The 21456-nt window shown below is 48.5% G+C and overlaps 1 protein-coding gene and 1 long non-coding RNA gene across 6 annotated transcripts in view; one reads left to right on the forward strand and one right to left on the reverse strand.

Annotated features, from left to right (window-relative positions):
• The window catches only part of Plb1 (phospholipase B1), a 131666-nt gene that overhangs the window by 92222 nt on the left and 17988 nt on the right, over positions 1 to 21456 (forward strand). For 2 of the 5 annotated variants that reach the window (XM_006504047.2, NM_001081407.1), the window contains exons 35-50: positions 481 to 524; positions 1187 to 1295; positions 3079 to 3130; positions 3500 to 3580; positions 4116 to 4181; positions 4936 to 5036; positions 5652 to 5733; positions 6330 to 6434; positions 7879 to 7974; positions 8518 to 8589; positions 13158 to 13223; positions 16990 to 17050; positions 17567 to 17625; positions 19932 to 19999; positions 20464 to 20507; positions 20725 to 20824. In XM_006504047.2, coding sequence (XP_006504110.1) covers positions 481 to 524; positions 1187 to 1295; positions 3079 to 3130; positions 3500 to 3580; positions 4116 to 4181; positions 4936 to 5036; positions 5652 to 5733; positions 6330 to 6434; positions 7879 to 7974; positions 8518 to 8589; positions 13158 to 13223; positions 16990 to 17050; positions 17567 to 17625; positions 19932 to 19999; positions 20464 to 20507; positions 20725 to 20824 — 1206 coding nt within the window. Of the gene's footprint in view, positions 1 to 480; positions 525 to 1186; positions 1296 to 3078; positions 3131 to 3499; positions 3581 to 4115; positions 4182 to 4935; positions 5375 to 5651; positions 5734 to 6329; positions 6435 to 7878; positions 7975 to 8517; positions 8590 to 13157; positions 13224 to 14114; positions 14298 to 16989; positions 17051 to 17566; positions 17626 to 19931; positions 20000 to 20463; positions 20508 to 20724; positions 20825 to 21456 lie in introns of those variants that run through there. The other 3 variants (XM_006504048.2, NM_030072.1, XM_006504049.4) reach the window with 3 other exon arrangements.
• The window catches only part of Gm36840, a 37128-nt gene that overhangs the window by 7211 nt on the left and 8461 nt on the right, over positions 1 to 21456 (reverse strand). The gene's annotated exons all lie outside the window — the stretch shown is intronic.

Consider the following 21456-nt stretch of genomic DNA (forward strand, 5'->3'; position numbering starts at 1 on the left):
GTGGCTAGGCCAGATAAAAATGAGACTGGGCATTAGACGGCAGCAAGCTTCCTTCTGTCCCCTGAATCTTCCATTGGAATCTACCTGATACTGGGCAGAAGAAACTTATCTGTGTTCTCAAGGTTTCCAGCTCAAGCTAGGTTTAAATTACCCTTAGAAGTGAACCTTCTGGCACCTCAGCTTTCTACTCTGTCTCATAGAGATGTCCACAGCTAACTCCTGAGCTTAGGACAGGAGAGACCTAAGGCCTACATGCAGCCCATACTGAGCACTTAGGGTCCTCAACTAAGTACTACCCTCCAGAGAGGGTGGCAGAAAGTCCTTTAGCTTCAAATCCTAGACTAAGCAGGGAACAGTCTACTGGTGAATCTAGAATGTTCCCAGGATCCTGCAAATATAAGGACAGCAAGGATCCTTCTTTGGTAACGTTTATATACTGACTTGCTTTCTCTCCTTCCCTGCCTTGCTCTCTCCCTTCAGTGCTGGTGGGGACAAGACCCTGGAGAATGTGACCACTTTGCCCAGTAAGTAGATACCAAGGGCTTGAATGGGGCTATTCTAGAAAAAAATTAGTGCATTCGTGGGCACTAGCCCTGAAGTAGGAGACGAGGCCCCAGTTGTCAGTCTGAGGGCATGGGCATCAGACATGGAACCTGCAGACCCAAGTTCAATCCCTGCTCTTTCTTGTGAGGTGACCTGGGGCAGCAGTTCTCAACCTATGGGTCAAGGCTCCTTTAAGGTTGAGTGACATTTTCATAAGGGTCACCTAAGACCATTCTGCATATCAGATAGCTCTATTACAAGTCATAACAGTAGAAAATTACAGTTATAAAGTAGCAACAAAAATAATTTTATGGTTGGGGGTCACCACAACATTAGGAACTGTATTAAAGCCTCACAGCTTTAAGAAGGTAGAGAACCATTGGCTTAGGACAAGCCACCAAATTCCTCAAGCCTTGAGTTTTTCCATTTGGCCCAAGAAATGCTGGGGCAAATCTGATGGCAAGAGCGGGGGGGGGGGGTGGTGGAGGGGGGACGGGGGGGGGACTTCACTGCTCTGTAAGTTGGGCAGAGAAATATGCTTCTGTAAGGGAGACTTTTTCCAACCTTGTCTTATCATCACGTCATTCCAACAGAGAAAGTTTCTGTCAGACACATGTGCTAGAGTCTGCCTTTCCTCTTCCAGATATCCTACGGAAATTTAATGGAAATCTCACAGGCTACTCAGTAGGAACCGGTGACTCCAGTTCCGCAAACGCTTTCCTTAACCAGGCTGTCCCTGGGGCGAAGGCTGAGTATGACATTTGGGGGAACTGTAGAAAGGGGGAGAGAGGCACATGGTCAGTCCCTCAGATACCCCACAGAGACCTACAAAGGGACTTCACCTTATCTGCAGCAATGATTTTAAGGGTACTTTTTCCTGTCTGTCCACAACCAAAGCTATAGCATGGAGATTAGTTTCCTTGGACATGGGAGGGGTTACGTCTCTACAGTTGTTACCTGACTCCTCAGTGGCCAGCCTTTCACACACCATGTCATCTAAGAATTGAACTGACTAAGCATATCGGTAAAATTGAAGCTAAGTAGGTCTGAAATAATGATGCTAGAATCCCTCTCTCCCCAGAGCCTCACAGGTAGCGATTGCCCTATATGATCAGGGGAGGCTTACTATATCAAAGTCAAGATCTCCAACCTGAGGGAGCCTCTGGGAAAATCTCACCTTCTCTCCAGCCCTGACATAGAGCTAACATAAAACAGACGGGAGGTTTCCAGGGGGTGCTGAGGCAGAACTGCCTAGCCTCCTGAGATGGTCTCTCAAGGCAACACTAATTCTTCTCCTAGAGGTCCTGGAAGCCTGGGGTTCCTGCTCCTCAGTTCTTGCCCTTACACCTCTAGTTGGTGGACGTGCCCCCAACACCTGTTTGCTGGGCTCTATAATGGCTTGTAATGCACTGTCCCACTAGCCTATCCAAGGAGACCACAATGCTATGGCTCTGTCACTCAGACTTGTGCTGAGAGCCATGAATTATAAACCCATGTGTGGGTTTATATAACATGTGTGGGTCATGCGTTTCCTCTCTACTTTTCTGAAAGTGGCTCACAGAACAAGTTACACATGTGACACATAATAGTCATATATGTGTGCACATATGTGGGTACATGATACAGGCACATGTGAAGAATCACAGCCATGGTGACAAAGAAGGGATTGTGTCAACGTGAATGTTTCCATGGTTACTGTACCTGAGCATCAAACTGTCAGCTTCTAGGCAGTTAGGAAGCAAAGGAAACATTCTAAACCTTCATACATCCAATTACATGTTCTTTCCCAGCTACTCAAGACAGACAAGTGAGCAAGCTGTAGTGGTGCTCACCTGTAATCCAATCAGTGGAGGACTTGAGCCAGCCTAGGTTATATACTGAAAACCTGCTTAAGAATGGAACATCAGCTGGGCGGTGGTACGCCTTTAATCCCAGCACTTGGGAGGCAGAAGCAGGCAGATTTCTGAGTTCAAGGCCAGCCTGGTCTACAAAAATGAGTTCCAGGACAGCCAGGGCTATACAGAGAAACCCTGTCTCAAAAAACAAACAAACAAACAAGCAAGCAAGCAAAAAGAATGGAACATCAAAGGCAAATGGATTCTCAGTGTGGGACCTTAAGAATATCATGAGCACAAAATGAGACCAGGAGTGGCTTTGATGACTTTAGGACAATCTCCCAGCTTGCTGTTCACAAGGCCATTTGCTGCAGTATTTCTAGATATGTATTAAAATGTATTGAGCTGTATTTCATCCTTTCTATTCCTGACAATTCTCCTCCTCCTGACAAGGAGGCTGGTTCGGGGGTTCTGCCTCTTGCTTGCCATCGTGGGTAGCCACACATAACGAGCACTCTGCATTAACCTTTTCAGTTTGGTCCATTCAGTCTCTCCAACAGTAGCCCCTGTGGCCTGTGAGCCTTGGGGGGGGGGTCTCTGCAGCTCATGTAGTGTCGCAGAAGCCTGTAGTGTGTAGACCCCTGGGGTAAGATGTCAAATGTACACTCTGTCAACGGAAGCACTGACTTTCTCTTCTCAGGAACCTTACAAGCCAAGTCCGGACTCTGGTTCAGAAGATGAAGAGTGACAACGTGAGTCCATTTGATCACTACTGATAAACAGTAGTTGTCTAGCCCACTAAGGTTTTCCCAAATGCTGTGAAAATCAGCAGGTGCCCCATAGTTAGAGGCATTCAAGCAGAGATGGGGAAGATCCTGCCTGAGGCCTTCTAGAGGATATTACATCAATGGGGAGAAAGTGAATGCCAGGCGCAATGACCTTAAAGGTCCCTCCTGTTGCTAAGATCCTGGTCTATAAATAAGTCTCTAAAATGTCATCAACTTTGAGGTTCTTGCTGTATTATTTCAAGTGGATGAGGAAGTCACATGGGGCTGACTGGATTTCCTAGAGCTGTGATAGTTTGTCAGAAACAATGAGCCCTTTCCTCCCTCTTCATGCAGAGAGTGAACTTCAACCGAGACTGGAAGGTCATCACGGTGATGATCGGCGCCAGTGACTTGTGTGACTTCTGCACGGATTCGGTAATGAGATAGGGTCTAGGGCTGACCCTGACTTTGATCCTTAGGCTTTGGAGATCTTCTCGAAGAAAGATCCTCACAACTCACTCAAGGGGGCATTCGTACCCAGCTACATTGTATACGGTACACATAACTCATGCACACATTTATGTATGCACACTCCATACTGTTGGCCTTGTGGTATCTGGCACCGCATGCATGTCCGTCTCAAGCATGAAGGACTAGGTAGACATATATGGTGCTGCTTCTCTTTCTTACAACATATGAAAGAGAAGAAACTGTTGACCCCAAGCATTTTGAAGAATGTCTCCATCTTTCACTCTGGTTAATGGTTCCAGTCTTCTAGTTGGCCTATCCCTGACAACAGTGAGTGGTCAGGCATTCAGCTTAGATTCTAGCATGCTGATAGACTCACAGATGATGGGGGGAGGGAAACAAGTCCTTGGGGCTGGACCCAGAAGGGAAGCCCACAAGTGCCTCTTCTGCCTTTTGCACTGGAACCAACAACTCCTTCCTCTCCTCCCATTTCTCTTTCCAGAATCATTACTCTGCAGCCAATTTTTTTGACCATCTCCAAAATGCCTTGGACATTCTACATAAGGAGGTGGGTGAGGGCTTCTGTAACTTGGTTTCAGCTCCAATATAATGGACGTGCAGGTGGGAGGGGAGGGGAAGGGTGGAGCCAGCCAAGGGCATGGGCTCTGTGCCTGTCCAAAGGCTGCACTGCATTCTACTTGGAATATATCCCCAGAGATCTATGGTATGAAGAAAGAAAGGTACTGCGTACTTCTGTCTCTCTCCAGGACAACTGTTGGTTAGCAGCTAGCCAGTACCCAGGCTTGGCATTGCATTTTGAACCACAGAGAGTATTTTGAATGAGCTTCTATACCTAGCCTTATATCTTCTACCCCACTGCTACCTTGTGGCAATAACAAGCTGCCCCCGCCATGCCCTGGAAGTAGCATTCTGACCACCAGATGCTCTGCTGGCTATCTGAGTCCCCATGTCTACTCAGAAGAAGTTGACCCATGTCAAGCTGGCAAAAGTTGGTCAGGAGCCAATGACCTAGCAAATAAGTTGCCTATCACGTTATATTTTGGTTCACTAAATGGTGGCTGAACAGAGCTATGCACTTAGCATTTATTGTCATTTCAGAGGCACTATCTCTACTGAAGCTGGGCAGGGCACTCCCCACCCATTTCTGTACTAGCATCATGCATGGGCTCACAACCCCATGAAGTAGTCCCGTGTGGATGGACCTGTCTCTTGAACTTAAGGGATGAGCTGAGCTGGAAGTCTAAAAGGAGACTCTATCCAAACCCTGGGAGACCTTGTCTCATCTGCAGCCTTCTCTTTAGGTACCCAGAGCCCTGGTCAACCTTGTGGACTTCATTAACCCCAGTATCATTCGGGAAGTATTCCTGAAGAACCCAGACAAGTGCCCAGTGAATCAGTCCAGGTAGGCAGGCACCATTCCTCCTACCCAAGAGCTATCCCAAGCTCCGGTCTGACCTTTGCATTTAGCAGTGCCTCTCTGGAGCCTCTGCCCATGGGAGGTCAAGACTGATCTGATCCCTTACCATATCCTAAATGCCAGGCAGGAATTTCTATGCTAGCAAGACCACCGGGGCTACTGTTGGAGAGACTGAGTAGCCCAAACTGAAAAGGGCAATGCAGAATAGTCTTTGTGTGTGGTTAGACTGCAACAGAGAACAAGAGACAGAACACCTGAGCCAGGCACCTTGTCAGGAAGAAGATGTATGGCTGTTTTGTTTTTTAATTAAGCATCGTATTCTCATTGCCTGAATTCATTTACTCAACAGAATATGTGTCTGGCCTAGCCTCTGAAATCCCAATTTTGGTACTTATTAAAGTGAGTTCACTCAAACTTCAGACTCCTCTCTCATCTCTTTCTCTAGTACTTAGGAAAAGTATCTCAAAACCTCCAGGCACTTGTGCTGCCAAATCAGGGCTTGAATGAACCCTGCTATCCCTCCCAGCTCTGGGTAGCCAGAAGCGGTCCCTGAATGGGGCATCAGCTATTGGATCTTCTTGCCTCCCTTTCTTTATACAGTGTCCTGTGCAACTGTGTTCTGACCCCGAGGAAGGATTCCTATGAGCTGGCAAGGTTGGAGGCCTTCACCAAATCCTACCAGGTAAGGCAGAGGCCTCCACCTGTGTTCTTTATACTTTAGCCCAAAGCCCCTGCTACACAGGGGAGGCATGAAGGAAATCCTGGGCTCTCTCTGCTCCAACCTGGCTGAGGGTCTCAGTTTCCCTGGTTGTAAATGCCCCAGTGGCATCCAAGGTGGCAAAACTGGTGTGGCTCAGACACTGGTGTTGCAGGAGGGGGTGGCAGGACAGCTCTTATTGATAGCCAGTAGGCCTGGGAGGCCCTATGAAATCACACTGGAAGCCAGCTTCTCCCCATATCTCTGGCTCCAACTCTCATACCAGTCCCCACAGACAGGCCACAAAAAAGAGATTATAGGCTAGGAGGCTGATGATCTCTGGAGTATCTTCTCTGTTTCTTGTTCTTTGTGGGACTGTCTACCCAGCCTTGGAGATGGCAAGTTTAAAACAAAAACAAACAAACAACCCATTTCCAAACTTTCTTGAATGGGATTTACTATCAAAAAACATTTACATCATATGAACAGCTGAGTCAGCTTCTCTGTCCAATAGGATGGGGACAGAGAGTCCATGTACCCTACCCTGTGTTAAAGGCTGCTGTTTGTGTGTGTGTTCCCAGAGTAGCATGCTCCAACTGGTTGAGTCAGGCCGCTACGACACTCGAGAGGACTTCTCTGTGGTACTGCAGCCCTTTCTCCTCAACACCAAGCTCCCTGTCCTAGAGGTATACTCCCCTACCCACAATCTTGAGCTCTGGAGGAAGAACTGCTATGGGCATCTTTGCAAGAGAACAACCAAGGCAGGAATGCATGTGCCTCCACAGCATGAGAATAAGGCAGGAAGGCCACAGGGAGATCTACAGATGCTATGCTAGCAGGCACATGCAACATCTGAGCCCAGACATTATGCTTCCCACAGATAAGATTGCCACGACTGTCTTTGAGGATACTGTAAGCCTCACAGAACAAAAGGGCAGAGATGTGATATATCCTTCCTAAAATCAGATAGAACATAGAAGACAGGCAGAACTCCCAAGTATCCAACTCTACATCAGTGACTTGAGGCCACACATGGTCTCTCTCTCACGTGGCCCTGTGGTTAGAAAGGAGAGTTCCCGTGCTGTGTTTCCACCTACTGGCCATGCTCCTTGGCACTTCCTCTCAGTGCAGAAGAGCTCTGTGGGCAGAGCAGGTAATGCCTCTTGCCCAAAGCCTTATCCAGCTTCAGGGAAACTGGATGGAGAGCTGTGTCCAGCTGCAGAGAAGAGCTGGAGTCGGGTGCCCAGCTATCCTGATGCCAGCTCTGGCCAGGCCTGCTTGGTGCCCACTTTAAACCTCTCTACCAAAGGAGGCTGAAGATGAAGAAGGAAGCCCCACCCCGACACTACCTCCCTTTGCTACTTAGTATTCTCATGATAGTAACAAAATACCTAGCACAGCAACTTGGAAGGAAGGAAGGAAGGAAGGGAGGGAGGGAGGGAGGGAGGGAGGGAGGGAGGGAGGGAGGGAGGAAGGAAGGAAGGAAGGAAGGAAGGAAGGAAGGAAGGAAGGAAGGAAGGAAGGAAGGAAGGAAGGTAGGTAGGTAGGTTGGTTTGTTTTGGCTTATATTTTAGTTTAAGAAGATACAATGTATCCTGGCAGGGAAGCCATGGGCAGGAGCATGAGGTAGCTGGTCACATTGTATCAGGAAGCAGAGAATCAGGAATGTAGGTGCTCAGAGAGCTTTCTCTCTCTCTGCAAAGTCCAGTACCCCCCATCCATTCAGTGTTAGTCCTCCTGTCCCAGTTCACCTAACCTAGAAAATCCCTCACCAATATGCTGGGAGATGTGTCTCTGGGGATTCTAGATCCTGTTGGGTTGATGTCAATATTAACCAATATGCTACCCAAGACTCCCCCGGGAAATGAGAAATGTGCTTCTTCACTACAGCATGAGTTAGGCATTATACAGATGTACCCAAACATAGAGCACTATTAGAATTATGGAGAATATGGAGGTCAGGTGCAGGCTTGAGGTCACCCAAAGCTATTTAATCTGTGGGAATACCCTCATGTTCCTCAGGGGTTTCCACAAGAGGACAGTATCTTGTGATCAGCCTCAAGGATCACATAGTCCACAGCTCCCTCTAACCTCACGGGCCTTTGAGGAAGTATGTTTTCTCTCTTTCAGAACGGGAAACCAGATACATCCTTCTTTGCCCCAGACTGCATCCACCTAAACCAGAAGTTCCACACTCAGCTCGCGAGAGCCCTCTGGGCCAATATGGTAAGATATAGGACTGTTCCTGGTAACCTAGTACAAAGTACCAGCCCTACAAACTGGGATAGACCTGGAGGGTCAGCAGCTGGCACATCTGTGCAAGTCTTACAGCACGGCCACAGGTGATCCTGGAGATTAGTTTGACCAGGTTACACTGCCTGTTGTCCTCTGTGCTTCTTCTCATCTATGACGAGGTATGCTACCTACACAAAAGTCATAATATGCATGCACACCACAAATGAATACACATACACACCACATACCCCACACACACACACACACTCGCCCCCACAAACACACCAGCAGACACCCCTCGTTCAACCTTTTCTGTACACCATTACTTATGCTAGGCAGTTGAAACCACGAGATCTTTTGGCCCCTGCACAACCCCTCAGAAATGTTTTGAATTTCCAGAAACACTAACTGACTTGCCCTACTGCCAACATCTGCCAAAATGAAGTTCTGAGCCTTCCTACTGCAGGAGGCTGCCAGGGAGTGTTCAACAGAAACAAACAAACTTGGTGTGTTTTTCTTTTCTTCCCTGATCAGCTTGAACCCCTGGGAAAGAAAACTGATACTTTGGACCCAAAAGGACACATATCTTTGGCCTGCCCCACCAAGGTAATAAGAGAAGGACTACTTTGTCTATCCTCCTTTTTCCTTCCTCTTCGTCCCTCTCTCCCTCCCCTTCCCCTCTCCCCCCTTCTCCTCCTCCTCCTTCAATGGGGCTTGCTCAGCCTCTAGGCTGAGAGATGGACTTGGAAGTGGGGGAGAGGGAAATGCGTCCTTGAGATGGATGATAAGGGTGGTCCATACAGAGAAAGGAGCCTGGGCAGCAGAAGCCAGGAGTGCAAGAAAGAGAAGAGCAGATGGGAATGTGGGTGGGTGGGCCAAGAGAGCGACTAGAGCCTAGAAACTGGACTGAATGCTTTCCCCATGAAAAGGACCAACAACAGAAGCCACAAAGGGAGAGCGCCCAAGCGCTCTCAGGGAGGGCTCAAAAGGACCAGCCTGAATTGGCATAAGGGATAGCTCAGGCCTCCTTTTAAGGAGGAATATGTTAAACGTGACTTCAGGCCTGGAGTGGAGGCAGGTTCATGTTCCCATTGCCTTCAGCTCCTGTTTCTGGTTTTGGCTTACGGCTTTTTAACCTAATAAGGCCAAGGCTAGAGAGCCCTTAGTGGCCATAAAAGCAGAGTGCCTGACCTAATCTGGGAGGCTGGGTTTCCAGCCTGGCTCAGATAGCTAGCCTTTCCCACCCTCCTTAGCAGGCAGAGCCTCAGCCCAGGCTTGTAGCTCCCTTGGGATATCTGCTGGGGATCCCAAGAAAAGGGGAGCCCCTATCCTGCTCCATACCCCCTGTCAGCTGTCTTTGGGATAAGAGCTAAGGGAGCAGAGGGTCCAGTGGCTGGATCTGGTGCTCCAAAGCAAAGAGAGTCGAGTCATGTGATTATCAGTGTGCATGGGTGCCTCGAGTGCCAACAGTTGATCAGATGCTGGGTAAAGGGGCTTGGGTGAGGCCCCTCTATGCCATGTGTGAACATATATTCACTGCCACTTGCTGAGGCTACCCAGCGGTGTTGTGGGAGGGGCCTGGAGAACTTAGGCAGTGAGGAGCATTTGAGGACTTAAAGCAACCATCATACCATAATAATTTCATTTCCCATATCTGTGCACCCTTGTTTGTATGGGTATGCGTGCATGAACACACGAAGGCTAGAGGTTGATGTTGGATGTTTTCAACTGGTCCTTACTTTAGTTTTTAAGACAAGCTGTCCTAATGACCCTGGAGCGCACCCATTTGCCTAGACCGGTGACTAGTGAGTCCCATGAATCCTTCCTTTTCCACTTCCTCAGCTCTAGGACTACAGGCTCACACTTCCTCATCTGACTTCTCGTATGGGCTCTGGGGGTCCAAATTCAGGTCCTCATACTTGAATGGCAAACACTTTACCAACTGAGCCATCTCCAAGCCTATAATTTAGTACTTTAGTACTTTAATAATCAGTATAGCCACCGTGAGTATTAACCATAAGAGTCCCCTCCAGTGTGTCAACTCTTAGCCATCATGAGCTCTCCCTCCCAACAAATATATTGTTTGCCAAATTGGGAACCCAGCCCCAGGTCAGGGAGAGTCCCTTCATTGTGACCCCCAAGGCAAATTAGGCTCCTCTCTGTCCCAGTTTAGGCAAGGATCCCCACAAAGGGCTGATGCCCTACCTAAAAGCTCAAGCTTATCGCCTCCATTCTGGACAAAGCCTGACCTAACTATTGTTAAGGTGAGGAAAGAGATCCTGCCTCTTAGAGCCTGTAAAAAGCCCAGCCCAGAAGAAGTTGTTGCTAAGCAACCTTGGAGCCCATTCCAAAAGGGTCCATCTGTTGGCCAGACTAGCTTCACTGCACAGTGTCTCAGGTGCCATCTGCCATGTATGTGCCTCAGAGCTGTACAAAAGTCCACCGTATCTCAGCACGAGCTGGCGGGGGCCAGGCAGTGCATATTTTCATCCAGGCTGTGTCTAAACATAGAAGCAACAAGACCGATGGGGTGGGGGCGGGGCAGGCAGCAAGCTGGAAGTGAGTACTTCCAGTCCCCCTCCCCTCCCTGATCCCCAGCCTCACTGTTAACACGTTCTGCTGTGCCAGGTAGGGGGACTTGACAATACACCATGGTTTTAGGATGTGTTTGCAGGTTGGGTGAATTACTTATAGCTGAGCCTCCATTGGCTCTGTGGACTCTTCCCCCTCCCTACATTAACTGTCTTTCTGGCCCCTTGCTTCCCTAACTCCAGAGACAACTGGAAAATGAGCTCTGTCCTCTTTCAGCTTTTCTCCTTCTCGACCTTTGTCTCAGTTAACTTCTTCCTTGGAATCTGTTCCTCCCTGGATTTGAGAAGCCTTAAGCACCTTTTTTTTTTTTCTGATTTCCACTCTTCCCACCTTCCAATGGCATCCCTATGTCTAACCCTAGAAGCAAGGCTCCTCTTAGACTCTCCTGTCTCAGTCGTATTGTCTCCTCTCCACAGGTGTGCATCATCTCACTGAGGTTGATCTATTTCTAGAGTCATCCCACCCCACCCCCACCAGCACCTTGAACCACATAGCACTAGCTTCCTTGTCTCTCACTCCCCCCCCCCCCCACACACACACACTTTTTCCCCCTTTTCCCAGACACCAACCCTAAATTTCCAAACCCTTAAAACACATTTCCCCCTTGGAAGCTACATATGGTATAAGATTACCACTCCTACCAAAAGAGGAGCAGTGGGTTGGGGCGGATTAAATGTCTCCAGAGCTCAGGAAAAAAGACCCCTTCCTTCTCTCAGAACCTCCCATCTAGCCATGAGGCAGCCTGGCTCACCAGCCAGTCGCTGACTCAACTGCTGGCTCTCGCCCTGGACTCTGCCTCCGTGGCAGCCCACAGAAGCCAGGCAGTGTCCCTTCTACCTGCTCAGGCTTGCAACTAGGAATCTCTCATGAAGTCAGCTCCATCCCAGGCCTTTAAACCTGTCTGACTCACGTGCACCAAGCAACCAAGAGCCAACAAAGGCAGAATTCCAAGGTTTCTCAGTCCTCTGACCTCTTCAGGCACCCTCTCCTCTTCCCCTAACTAATGGATCTTATGTCAGATAAATATTTGTGTGACTCCAAGCTCTTCCAGAAAGGTGAAAATTGTCTGGCTTCTGCTCTGTCTTGTGCTGGCCACACTAGTACCAACCAGCTCTAGCCAGGGCTTCTTTGTGGAGGGAGAGTCATAATTAGCACCCACGCCCAGTCTTGTTCCGAGGGATGTATGTCCCCAAGTCTTGCATCAGCCTCTCAGCAAATTCCACATTCCCAGGTCTTCAGTTCTTCATTGCTTAGGAGTATCTCATGTCCTTCTCCCTTATGCCTAGGGCACAGATCTGCTGCTCTCCCCTCAGCACTGCTCTGGGCACAGGTAGCAGACCCGTATAGGTTTGTCTTTTGTACAAGGCACCTGGCTGCTCTCCTGGGGGGATGCTGATGGCACTGATAAATAAATAATGATGCTGACACTGACAGCCTAAATAAGTATGCTGTGTGCCGCTACAAGCTTCTCTGTCTTGCACTGGTAACACCACCTGAGTGTGGCTGGCCTCTTTTTCAGATGGGAATACTGCCACTCAGAAGAAAAGGGGAAATGGGCCTCACCATTTTAACCCTCTCTCCTCCTCTCCCTCCTCCTCCTCCTCTCCCTTACCTTCTTCCTCCTCTTCTTCCTCCTTCTCCTTCTGTCTCCCCCTCTCTTTTTCCTAATTCCTCTTCTCCCACCCCTCCCTAAGCCAAAATAAAACCTCTTTCAGCCCAGTTTACTGAGGAAACTTAAGTTTACAACACCTGGAATTGATCTCTAAAGATATCTTTCCCTACAGTCCGGCTGTCCTCTCTCATGTCCCTACTCCCTTCCTGTCTGGTTTCCATTCTTTCCAGTCCTGGTCTTTCTACTCTACAAGCATGTTCCCTGAGTGCCTCCCTGCCCTGGGTCTACCAGTATTTGCTAGTCCAGACCTTAAGTTGGTCTTGCTTCAATTCCATGTTGGATTTCCTCCTCGGTTGGTTTTTTTCCCCCCTGGTTCTCCTTTGCAGCTTCCTCCTCCCATCTTTGATTAACCCATCACCTGCAACTGGGTGGACTGGGAATGTTGACAGGGCTTGTATCAGCACTGATTGTACAGCAGATAGGTGTGGAGGCCTGAAGAGCAGGTTTGTCAGGGAGAAAAAGAAATGACTGAAAACAGGAAGCCAACCTAAAGGGGTAATGCTCAGCACAAAGAAGACAGAGAGATGACAGATAATAAAATACATTGATAACCCTTCTTCAGGAAAAAAGGTGCTGGACTGTGACTCTTTTGCCAGAAAAAAAAAAGTGAAGAAAATACATAAGCCAGAGGACCGTAGAGATGTGTGATCGCTACAGTTTACAAGAGCCCATGGAGCCCAGACCACAGGATGTGAAGAACTTTCTCTAATTCTCTAAGCCTTCTATTTGTGCCTCCCTGGTTAACAAGCATTTACAAAAACCCTTCTGGGAAGGACTGAAATTCTGTCTATTCAGCTCTTTCTACTTCAGTGCAGATCCTTGTTAAATAAACCTGGATGGCAGGGTAGTGAACTCATCTACAGCCTGCGTGCTGTTAGATAACCTCACTGGGATTTCTCTTTCCTCCTAGGATCAGCCCTTCCTGAGAACCTTCCGAAACAGTAACTACAAGTATCCTACCAAGCCAGCCATTGAGGTAACCTCTGACTCATGTCTGTGTCTCTTAGACACAAGTCAGTCCCACCTGCCAGGGACTTGGGGTGTGGTGCAGATTTCACTGTTAGTTTAAGCACAAGTATACCCATCTTACATACTGGGAATTGGAATGTACAAAAACACAAAAACAAAGCGAAACAATCTGGAACTAAGGCCCCAGAATAGTCCTGACTTGTTCTCAAGTTGCCCACCTGATGTCAGTGGCCAAGCAGAGCTTCCTCTCACTGAGATCAGTGTGCACTGACCTTTGCTGTCCTCAGAGACATTGTTTTCAATTAAACAGCTTAGCCTTACAAGATCAAGATAGCAGGGATAAGGAGAGGTAGGTATTAGTGTTGAGGGTGGGGCAGGGGGCATGAAGTGCCATCAACTTCCTGAAGGTGGAACCCTAAACTCAGTGGGAAGGAAGCTCTGTGCCAGGGGTGGGGCATGACAGGAAGCTGACGAATATCCATACCAACCCCCACTCTTACTGGGATCAATCGATCCCATTCTGAGCTTTCAGAGCCCTGTGGCTTTAAGGCTTGACACTCCAAAGATAGCTTGCCAGATCCTGGACCACACTACACCTTGAAGGACCTAGGTCTAGCCCAACAGGACAGAAAACAAAACATTTAACATCCACGCTGAAAGCTGGTGGGGATTCAGAGAAACATTGATGTGGTCCTGACCTGGGTAGTTAGGGTCCAATAAGAGTCCACAACTATTTAGTAAGCATCTAATATGTGTCACACACTATTTCAGGGAGTCAGAGTAGACCAAACAGATGGGATTTAGCTTTTACAGAGTCCCATCTGCTGAGTTGAGGCATCTAGGACATAGCTAAAACGATCCTTTAGGATAGGGACAGCAGTTGCTCAGAGGATGGAGACAACAGACAGAAAATGATGAGCCAAGGGAAGTGTGGCTGGTTCTGATGAAACATAATTGCTGAGCCTGTCTGAGATGGGGAGATTTGAACGGACACATGCAGGTCAAAAAGATGGCAGCTGCATGGAGGGCCAGAGAGAGCACAGAGGCTGGCAGCAGACAATAATTGAGGACGAGGAGGAAGGTGAGAGTGGCTGAAGTCGGGGCTTGTGAGTGTGGCTGGTGAAAAGCTAGGAGATCAAAGCGGTGCTCAGGGCCAGCCCACACAGAGCTGAGTGCCTGAGAATGGAGGTTAGGGTCCGGGCAGAGAGGCCCGGGGAAGCCATGGGAGGACCTCCCTATCTGCAGCCTTCTGGAGATGATTTCAGACATCAGTGCCTGGGGGAAACTTGCTTTTTAAGATAGGGTTGCACATGGTCCTGGCAGACCTAAAACTTGTTACATAGCCAAGGACAACCTTGAACCCCTGGTTCTCTTGCCTCCATTGCCTAAGTGCTGGATTGCAGGTATGTACCTCCACCGCTCCTAGCTTTTTAAGTCTTTGGTTTTTGAAATATGATCTCTGGGCTCTAAGTCACAATGATCCTTCTGCCTCAGCCTCCTAAATGCTGGGATTAGAGGCGGGAACTGCCACACCTTTCATAAGCCAACTGAAGCTCGGAGAATAGCCTCTGAGGAGGTGCCAAGAGGCTGTCAAGTGTGACATTCTGACTATTGCAGCAGTGTGGCTGGGAGCTGTCACCTCCAGGATCTCTGGGTTCTGACCCACCTTAACTCAAAGGAGTCAGGTTCTGCTTGAACCACTGACCAAATTCCTGTGTGACTGAGAGAGTCTTGTCAACCTGGCATTCATTTATTTCCCACCTCCTCATCAGACACTGAGAGGGGCAGCCACCATGCTGAGTAGGGGATGGGCAGTAGTGAGCAGGGAGGACCTGCTCTTCTGGATCTTTAGTCTCAGGGATTTTTCTTTCAGATATTGACCAACTTTAAAAAGGTTATGTGCTTGCTTTAATAGATTGTTGCTTAAAATAGGCAACATCAACACTATCTTCGTTACAAAGTGTTATTCTGTACCTACTTGGTGTACATACAGCAAGGTGGCAGTACCCTTGAAAGTCCCAGTTGAGTTCATAGCACAGTGTCCTTTCCTTTGTGACAGGTCCGATCTGTATGTGTCAACTCCAATAGAACATGCTTGACTATTAGAGAGTTCTATGATACTGGTGGCTCTAGAACTATCTTTTGTAGACTTACATTTCCCAAGTGCAACTTTCCCATCTGCCTGGTTTTTTAACTCCCATGAAACGTCTAAACAACTTGGTGACATCACTGTGATCTGCTGAGTAGGGCCATGGAATAAACTAACCTATTAGACAAAGCAAATGTTTAAGAGCATGTTTGAAGGCCCCTCCCCTCCCCACCCCCCAGGGAAGCCATACTTATGTTAAAGATTCTTCAAGGTTGAATGATCAGAATGTCATGAATGTAGAGTTAGAATGTTACAGATCCAGGACCAAATTCTCTCCTGCTATCTTTAGTCTTCTTGGGAGCTATTCATTTACCAACTCTGGGCTCAACCCAAATCCTTGTGATTATTAGGGGAGACTTTTTAAAAAACACCCCACATCAGCTAAACAGATGGACCACTAATTTCCATCAACACCAAAGCTAAAAGTGTCATCAGGTAGCACCTAAGAGGACAATTTTCTCCTTTACCATAACCTGACATCTAATATTTCCATCAATGCATTTCTTTTGTTCTGTTCTAAAAACTCACAGAACCACTTCTTCATTGAACATGTTACTTGGGGCATCTTAAATCTACACCCCCAGGCCATTGTCACTGTTTTTTTTCTTTCTTCTTTTTTTTTGGGGGGGGGGTTGGGTGGGGTGGAGACTGAAATATTAACTCCTAATCCCTTTGAGATGAGAGCTGTGTTTTGATTGACAGTTTGTACTTCCCTACCCTTCAAAGTGAAAGCTGTGTTTTGATTGACAGCTCCTCCTTGGTTGCTTGGAAGGGTTGCTTTAAGAAGCCGTGACTTCAGATGGCCTTTTGGAGGCAGTCACTCACACTCTGAGAAAATCAGTCAAACTATTGTGGGCAGGCACTGCTGTACCCCTAGTATTCACGTGTTTGGGCAAAGTCAGTTATTCAGGGCTCCCTTGGATTGTCATTGCCTCTACCCCCACCACACCCTGACTCCCCAGGCACCTGGAAAGCCTACTCTGTACTAGAGACGAGGGCAGTTGACTAAAGTGTCCAGGGTAGCAGGCGTTCATTTCTGTACACAGGAGTTGATGGCTCAGGGTTAGACACAAGGAAAACAGTCTGTGGCAGAGCTGTGTAGCAGCCAGGAGCTTTGCAATTACACAACCTCAGCATTTTTCTAAAAATATTTTAATGGATGGTTGTTTAGACTCTAGTATCATAATTAATGTCAATCAGCTTAACATTAATAACAACACCCACCAAAGCGCTCATGTTAGACTTAGAAAATATCTCATGTTAGACATGTAGAACCTCTTGTGTTAGATGTGTAAAATCTATGTCCTTTGCAGTACTACTTTTTGTAAGAATTCACTGTTTTCTCTTCTACTTTGTGGCTGCTGGCTCCATTCAAACATAGATAGGTCAGGAAAGGAAAGGCTGTGCTTGTGTGTGTGTGTGTGTGTGTGTGTGTGTGTGTGTGTGTGTGTGTGTAAGCAGAAGCCCACTTCTCTCCGATTTCCTTTTCCACACCTCCCGATAACCACTCCTGCCCATCTGGGAACGGCTCCAGTGGCATATCTCTAGGTCCTTGGCTGATTCTTCCTAGGTGTACTTTGTCCGCATGTGAGTGATGACCCTTATCTTCTCCCCCCTGACTTAGAACTGGGGCAGTGACTTCCTGTGCACAGAGAAGAGCCCTTCCAGCCAGGTACCCACCTCAGGTAAGTGGAAGCAGCACACCTCCTACGCTGAATCCCACACTGGGTGCCAGACCTGTAGGTGTACCTGGAGCATTGAGTGGACCTTGCTGGTTCCAATGCATGGCAGAGCTAGATGCTAGGAGGTCCCAAGAAGCTGCTCTGCACTTACTGCTGAACTCCCTCATGGAGGGCTCAGGCCTCTCCCCCCAGTAAGCCCATTTAGTCTCTTTGAAGTTTCGACACAGCTCCTCAGGCCTCCCTGATTGGTGAGACAAGTACAGCCAGGGATGTGATCCTAGCTGCTTATTTTGCATGACCCACACTGGAACTCTGCTGGACCAACCCGTAGGGTACTGGATAGCAGTAGCTATCAAGCCTCTGCTATTCAGAGCCTCAGTGTTCTGAATGAAAAGAAGGGACAGCACTGGTAAAGCCTGAGGCTAGAAGCAGGCAGCACAAGGAAGGACCTGTGAGCTAGGGCAGTCTCAGTGTATCAGGCTGACATCCGCCAGCTCTCCTCTTGCCTGTCTCTTCTAGTTCATGAGCTCCGACCAGCAGACATCAAGGTGGTGGCAGCAATGGGTGACTTTCTGACTGTGAGTACTAAGCCACGGGCCAGCGTGGGCTCCACAGAGTTTAGCCTGGCAGTGCAGAGTCAGCTCTGCTTCACCACCAATGCTACATTGAGGTTCAGCAAGGGGATTCCTTCCAGGCATGACTTGTGTATCCCAGCCCCCCATCTTCCTTCGCCTTACTTGAACTTCACCTGTGCACAAGGTCCCCCTCCTGATCCCCCACTGCTCCCTAACATTGTCAGTATTATACATGTTGCCTGAACACACCACCATCGACCCAGTCCAAAAAAGTAATAGGTCTTATCTACATATCGCCCCTCACCCCTCACCCTGCTTAAGGACATGTTCCTTAGGGACAGAGGGAAACCCAACTCGGTCCTGGCACAGTTACATTAGTCTGCTGTTTAGCTACTGCTGTGAGCACCATGCTCAGTCAGCAATTCTAAAAGGAAGAGTGGGACATCATAGCCCTCTGGCTAAGACAGCAAGACACTTCCAGGGAGGAGAATCATGAGTGAATAGGTGGCATGCGGTACTTTCACAATTCATGTCCATTCCTGTGGAAACAAAACTACCCCACGTGGAAATGAAGGCATTTTAATTGTGCTGTGGACATGGGAAAGTAGTGAAGGGTGTGTTCCAGGCCAGATCAACCATGACTTCACCCTGGTAGGGCATGTGCATGGGGGCAGGGGAAAGAGATGATGTAATAGATGAAGGAGGTTGTCAGGACTAGATTATTTCCATTTTGTTTTGTGAGTTGAGGGGTCTCAATAAATAGTCGTGACTGGCTCCAGCTTGCTCTGTAGCCCAGGCTAGCTTCAAACTCATAGCAAGCCTTGGTTTCTCAAGTTGCTGGTTTATAGGCATGAGCTACTCGGCCCAATATTGATTGTTTAATTTGAGAGAAGATCTCAAGTCGCCCAAGCTAGCCTCAGACTTCCTGTAACTCCCAACCCTTGTGCCTCTATCTCTGGAGTGCTGGGATTATGGGTATATACTATCAAACCCAACACTGAGAACCCACCCAGGCCTTCATGCATACCAGGCAAGAACCCTGCTAGCTGAGTTGTACCCCAAAGCCTTGGTGAAAGACTCCTGTGGTAGGATTAAGTTGTTCTTTTGCTTGTTTGTTTGTTTGTTTTTAATCTTTGTTTAACTGGTTATGGTGAGCATGCGTTACTTTGGTAAATTTCAAAGGTAGAATGCTTCTTTTTTATTATTTAAAAAAAAATAAAAGAAGGCAGCCTAAGAAATCTTCATAGAAAAGAAATGAGAAAGACGAAGCAAAAGGGGGAGGTGGGCTGCAGAGTATGCGTCCCCACTGGGGAAGAGGGGCTTGGCTTTGACCCTGAACTGGAGGGGACAGCAAGGAGAGGTGTGGTCAGAGATAGGAGAGAATAAACTAGAGGTCGCTGGGGCGGGGTGGGGAGTGGGAGCAACACTCCAGGAAGGGAGAAGGAAGGGGAGGGCAAGGACAGAGCAGCACAGCTCAGGGCCCTGGGCTTTGAAAGAAGTGACAGGCCTGTGTTCCTCCATGGAGGCTCTGCAAGAAAGCGCCAGGAGATGGTGACACACACCTTTCGTTCCAGCACTTGGGAGCAGAGGCAGACAGATCTCTGAGTTCAAGGCCAGTCTGGTCTACACACTGAGCTCCAGGACAGCCAGGGCCACACAGAGAAACCCTGTCTCAAAAAACAAAGAAAGTGGGAAGCAGAGGGACAGAACGGGGATGCTGGATTATGGCATCCACACTGGGGACAGTGTTTTGCTTTGGACCCTGGAGATGAACCTTGATGGCAGGAAGGGAGCCTGTGGTACCTATGAAGTCAGATGGGATGCCAGTGTTGTCCACTGCAGGCATGTGAATGTCTCCAAGGGTATGATGGACAAATTAAAGGACCTTCACTGGGGCTAGGGAAGCATCAGAAGAGATCAGCAGGACCAAGCGAGAGTCTGGGGGGAACGCAGACAGCAGAGAAGAGAGTAGGCATAGAGAAGAGTGGGACCTTCCCTAACAAAGACTAATCTGAGTGCCAGCCGCAATTCGAGGGCCAGAGGCCCCGGGAAGTCCTCAAGCTACATTGCTACAGGGAACCCTTTTCTGTTTTGTTTTGGTTTTGGTTTGGTTTGGTTTGGTTTGGTTTTTGTTTTTTTTTCAAGACAGGGTTTCTCTGTATAGCCCTGGCTGTCCTGGAACTCACTTTGTAGACAGGCTGGCCTCAAACTCAGAAATCCTCCTGCCTCTGCCTCCCAAGTGCTGGGATTAAAGGCGTGCGCCACCACCCAGTTCAACCCTTTTTAAAGCTTCTCTTTGCTCTCCACAGACAGCCACCGGAGCTCGGCCAAGTGGATATAAAAGGCTAGCCACGCCCTGGAGGGGGCTGTCTTGGAGGTAAGAGTGCTCTTGGCTCACTCTCTACAGATAATAGTCCCCTAAAGAGGTATAAGAAGCCAGGCACTGGTGGCATAAGCCTTTAAGCCCAGCACTCAGGCGGCAAAGGCAGGCGGACCTCTGTGAGTTCAAGGCCAGCCAGGTCTACAGAGTGGGTCTACAGAGTTCCAGGACAGCCAGGGCTACAGAAAGAAACCCTGTTTCAAACAAAACAAAACAAAACAAACAAACAAACAAAAGAGGTATAGCAAGTGGATTCCCCACCACCTGCTCAGGGGTAGGCCTAGTCCACATGGCCCAACTCTGATATCCAAAGAGACTGGGTGATGCTTGGGTTAGCTCTGAGGGTGGAAGGAGAAATGCCTCAAGGACAGAATCCCTCTGTCCTGACTCCTACCTGTGACAGCCCAGGAGGCCGAAGGTCAGTGCAACATTGACTGACAAAGTTACTTTCTCTTCCTCAGCATTGGAGGAGATGGAAAGTTGGAGACCCATACCACACTTCCCAGTAAGTATCCCTCACCAAAATGTCCACCATAACCCTCACTGAGACTAAGGGCTTCTGCCTACAGTGGGGGAAAGAGGGCACTGTCTGCAGGGGAGGAAATCGGCCAGCCCCAGAGGGATAAGCACCCACACACACACTCCCACCCACATGTGCTTCCAAACTACATGCCCACCTCAGTTCCTTTCAGCTGTGCTCTTTGCTTCATCCCTCTCTAAAGACATCCTGAAGAAGTTCAACCCTTCCATCACTGGATTCTCTACTGGTACCCTGGACAACAAGGCAGGATTAAATGTGGCAGAAGAAGGAGCCAGAGCTCAGTGAGTTGATGTGGGGACTAGCAAAGAGATTAAGGTGGGAATTTGGGAACAGCAAGGGGAAGTGTCTAGGACCCAGCTGGGTCGTAACCTCGGTACGCAGAGCATCCCTGAGTGCTGGACCTGCATCAGATCTTCCACGTGAATATCTCCTGTAATCTGTACACCGTTGGGCACAGGTACTATGGTGTGGGCTCTGTGGCTAGAGACATTCTTAAACAGCCAAAGTCACCTAGAAAGTTATGAGGGAAGAACCTGGATCAAACCATTCCTGAACATAGCCCTGACCACTGCACTGTTAAAGGGGCAATAGGAGCCCGTCTACTACACAAGCAGGCTCTGTCCCTGCTGGCTCCAGTCCCACCTCCTGTCTCTCAGGGACATGAGCCATCTGTTCAGAGTGGCTCACAACATCGTGAATCGCTCAGTTCGCTTCCTCTGCTTTTCTCTGTCTTGTCTCATATCCTTGACAGTTGGCTGTCAGGGCCCCTCACATAGCTCAGCAGTGGTTGTTTTCTCTGGGCTCTCTGTTGTTGACAGAAACCCAGGTAATGAAAGCTGAAATGTCTGACTGGGTTCATTGACTTCCTGCACGGAGCAGAGCACAGAGCATAGAGCGTGCTGGGTATTTGCTT

The sequence above is a fragment of the Mus musculus genome, chromosome 5, assembly GCF_000001635.26.
Source record: "Mus musculus strain C57BL/6J chromosome 5, GRCm38.p6 C57BL/6J".
Classification (NCBI taxonomy): domain Eukaryota; kingdom Metazoa; phylum Chordata; class Mammalia; order Rodentia; family Muridae; genus Mus; species Mus musculus.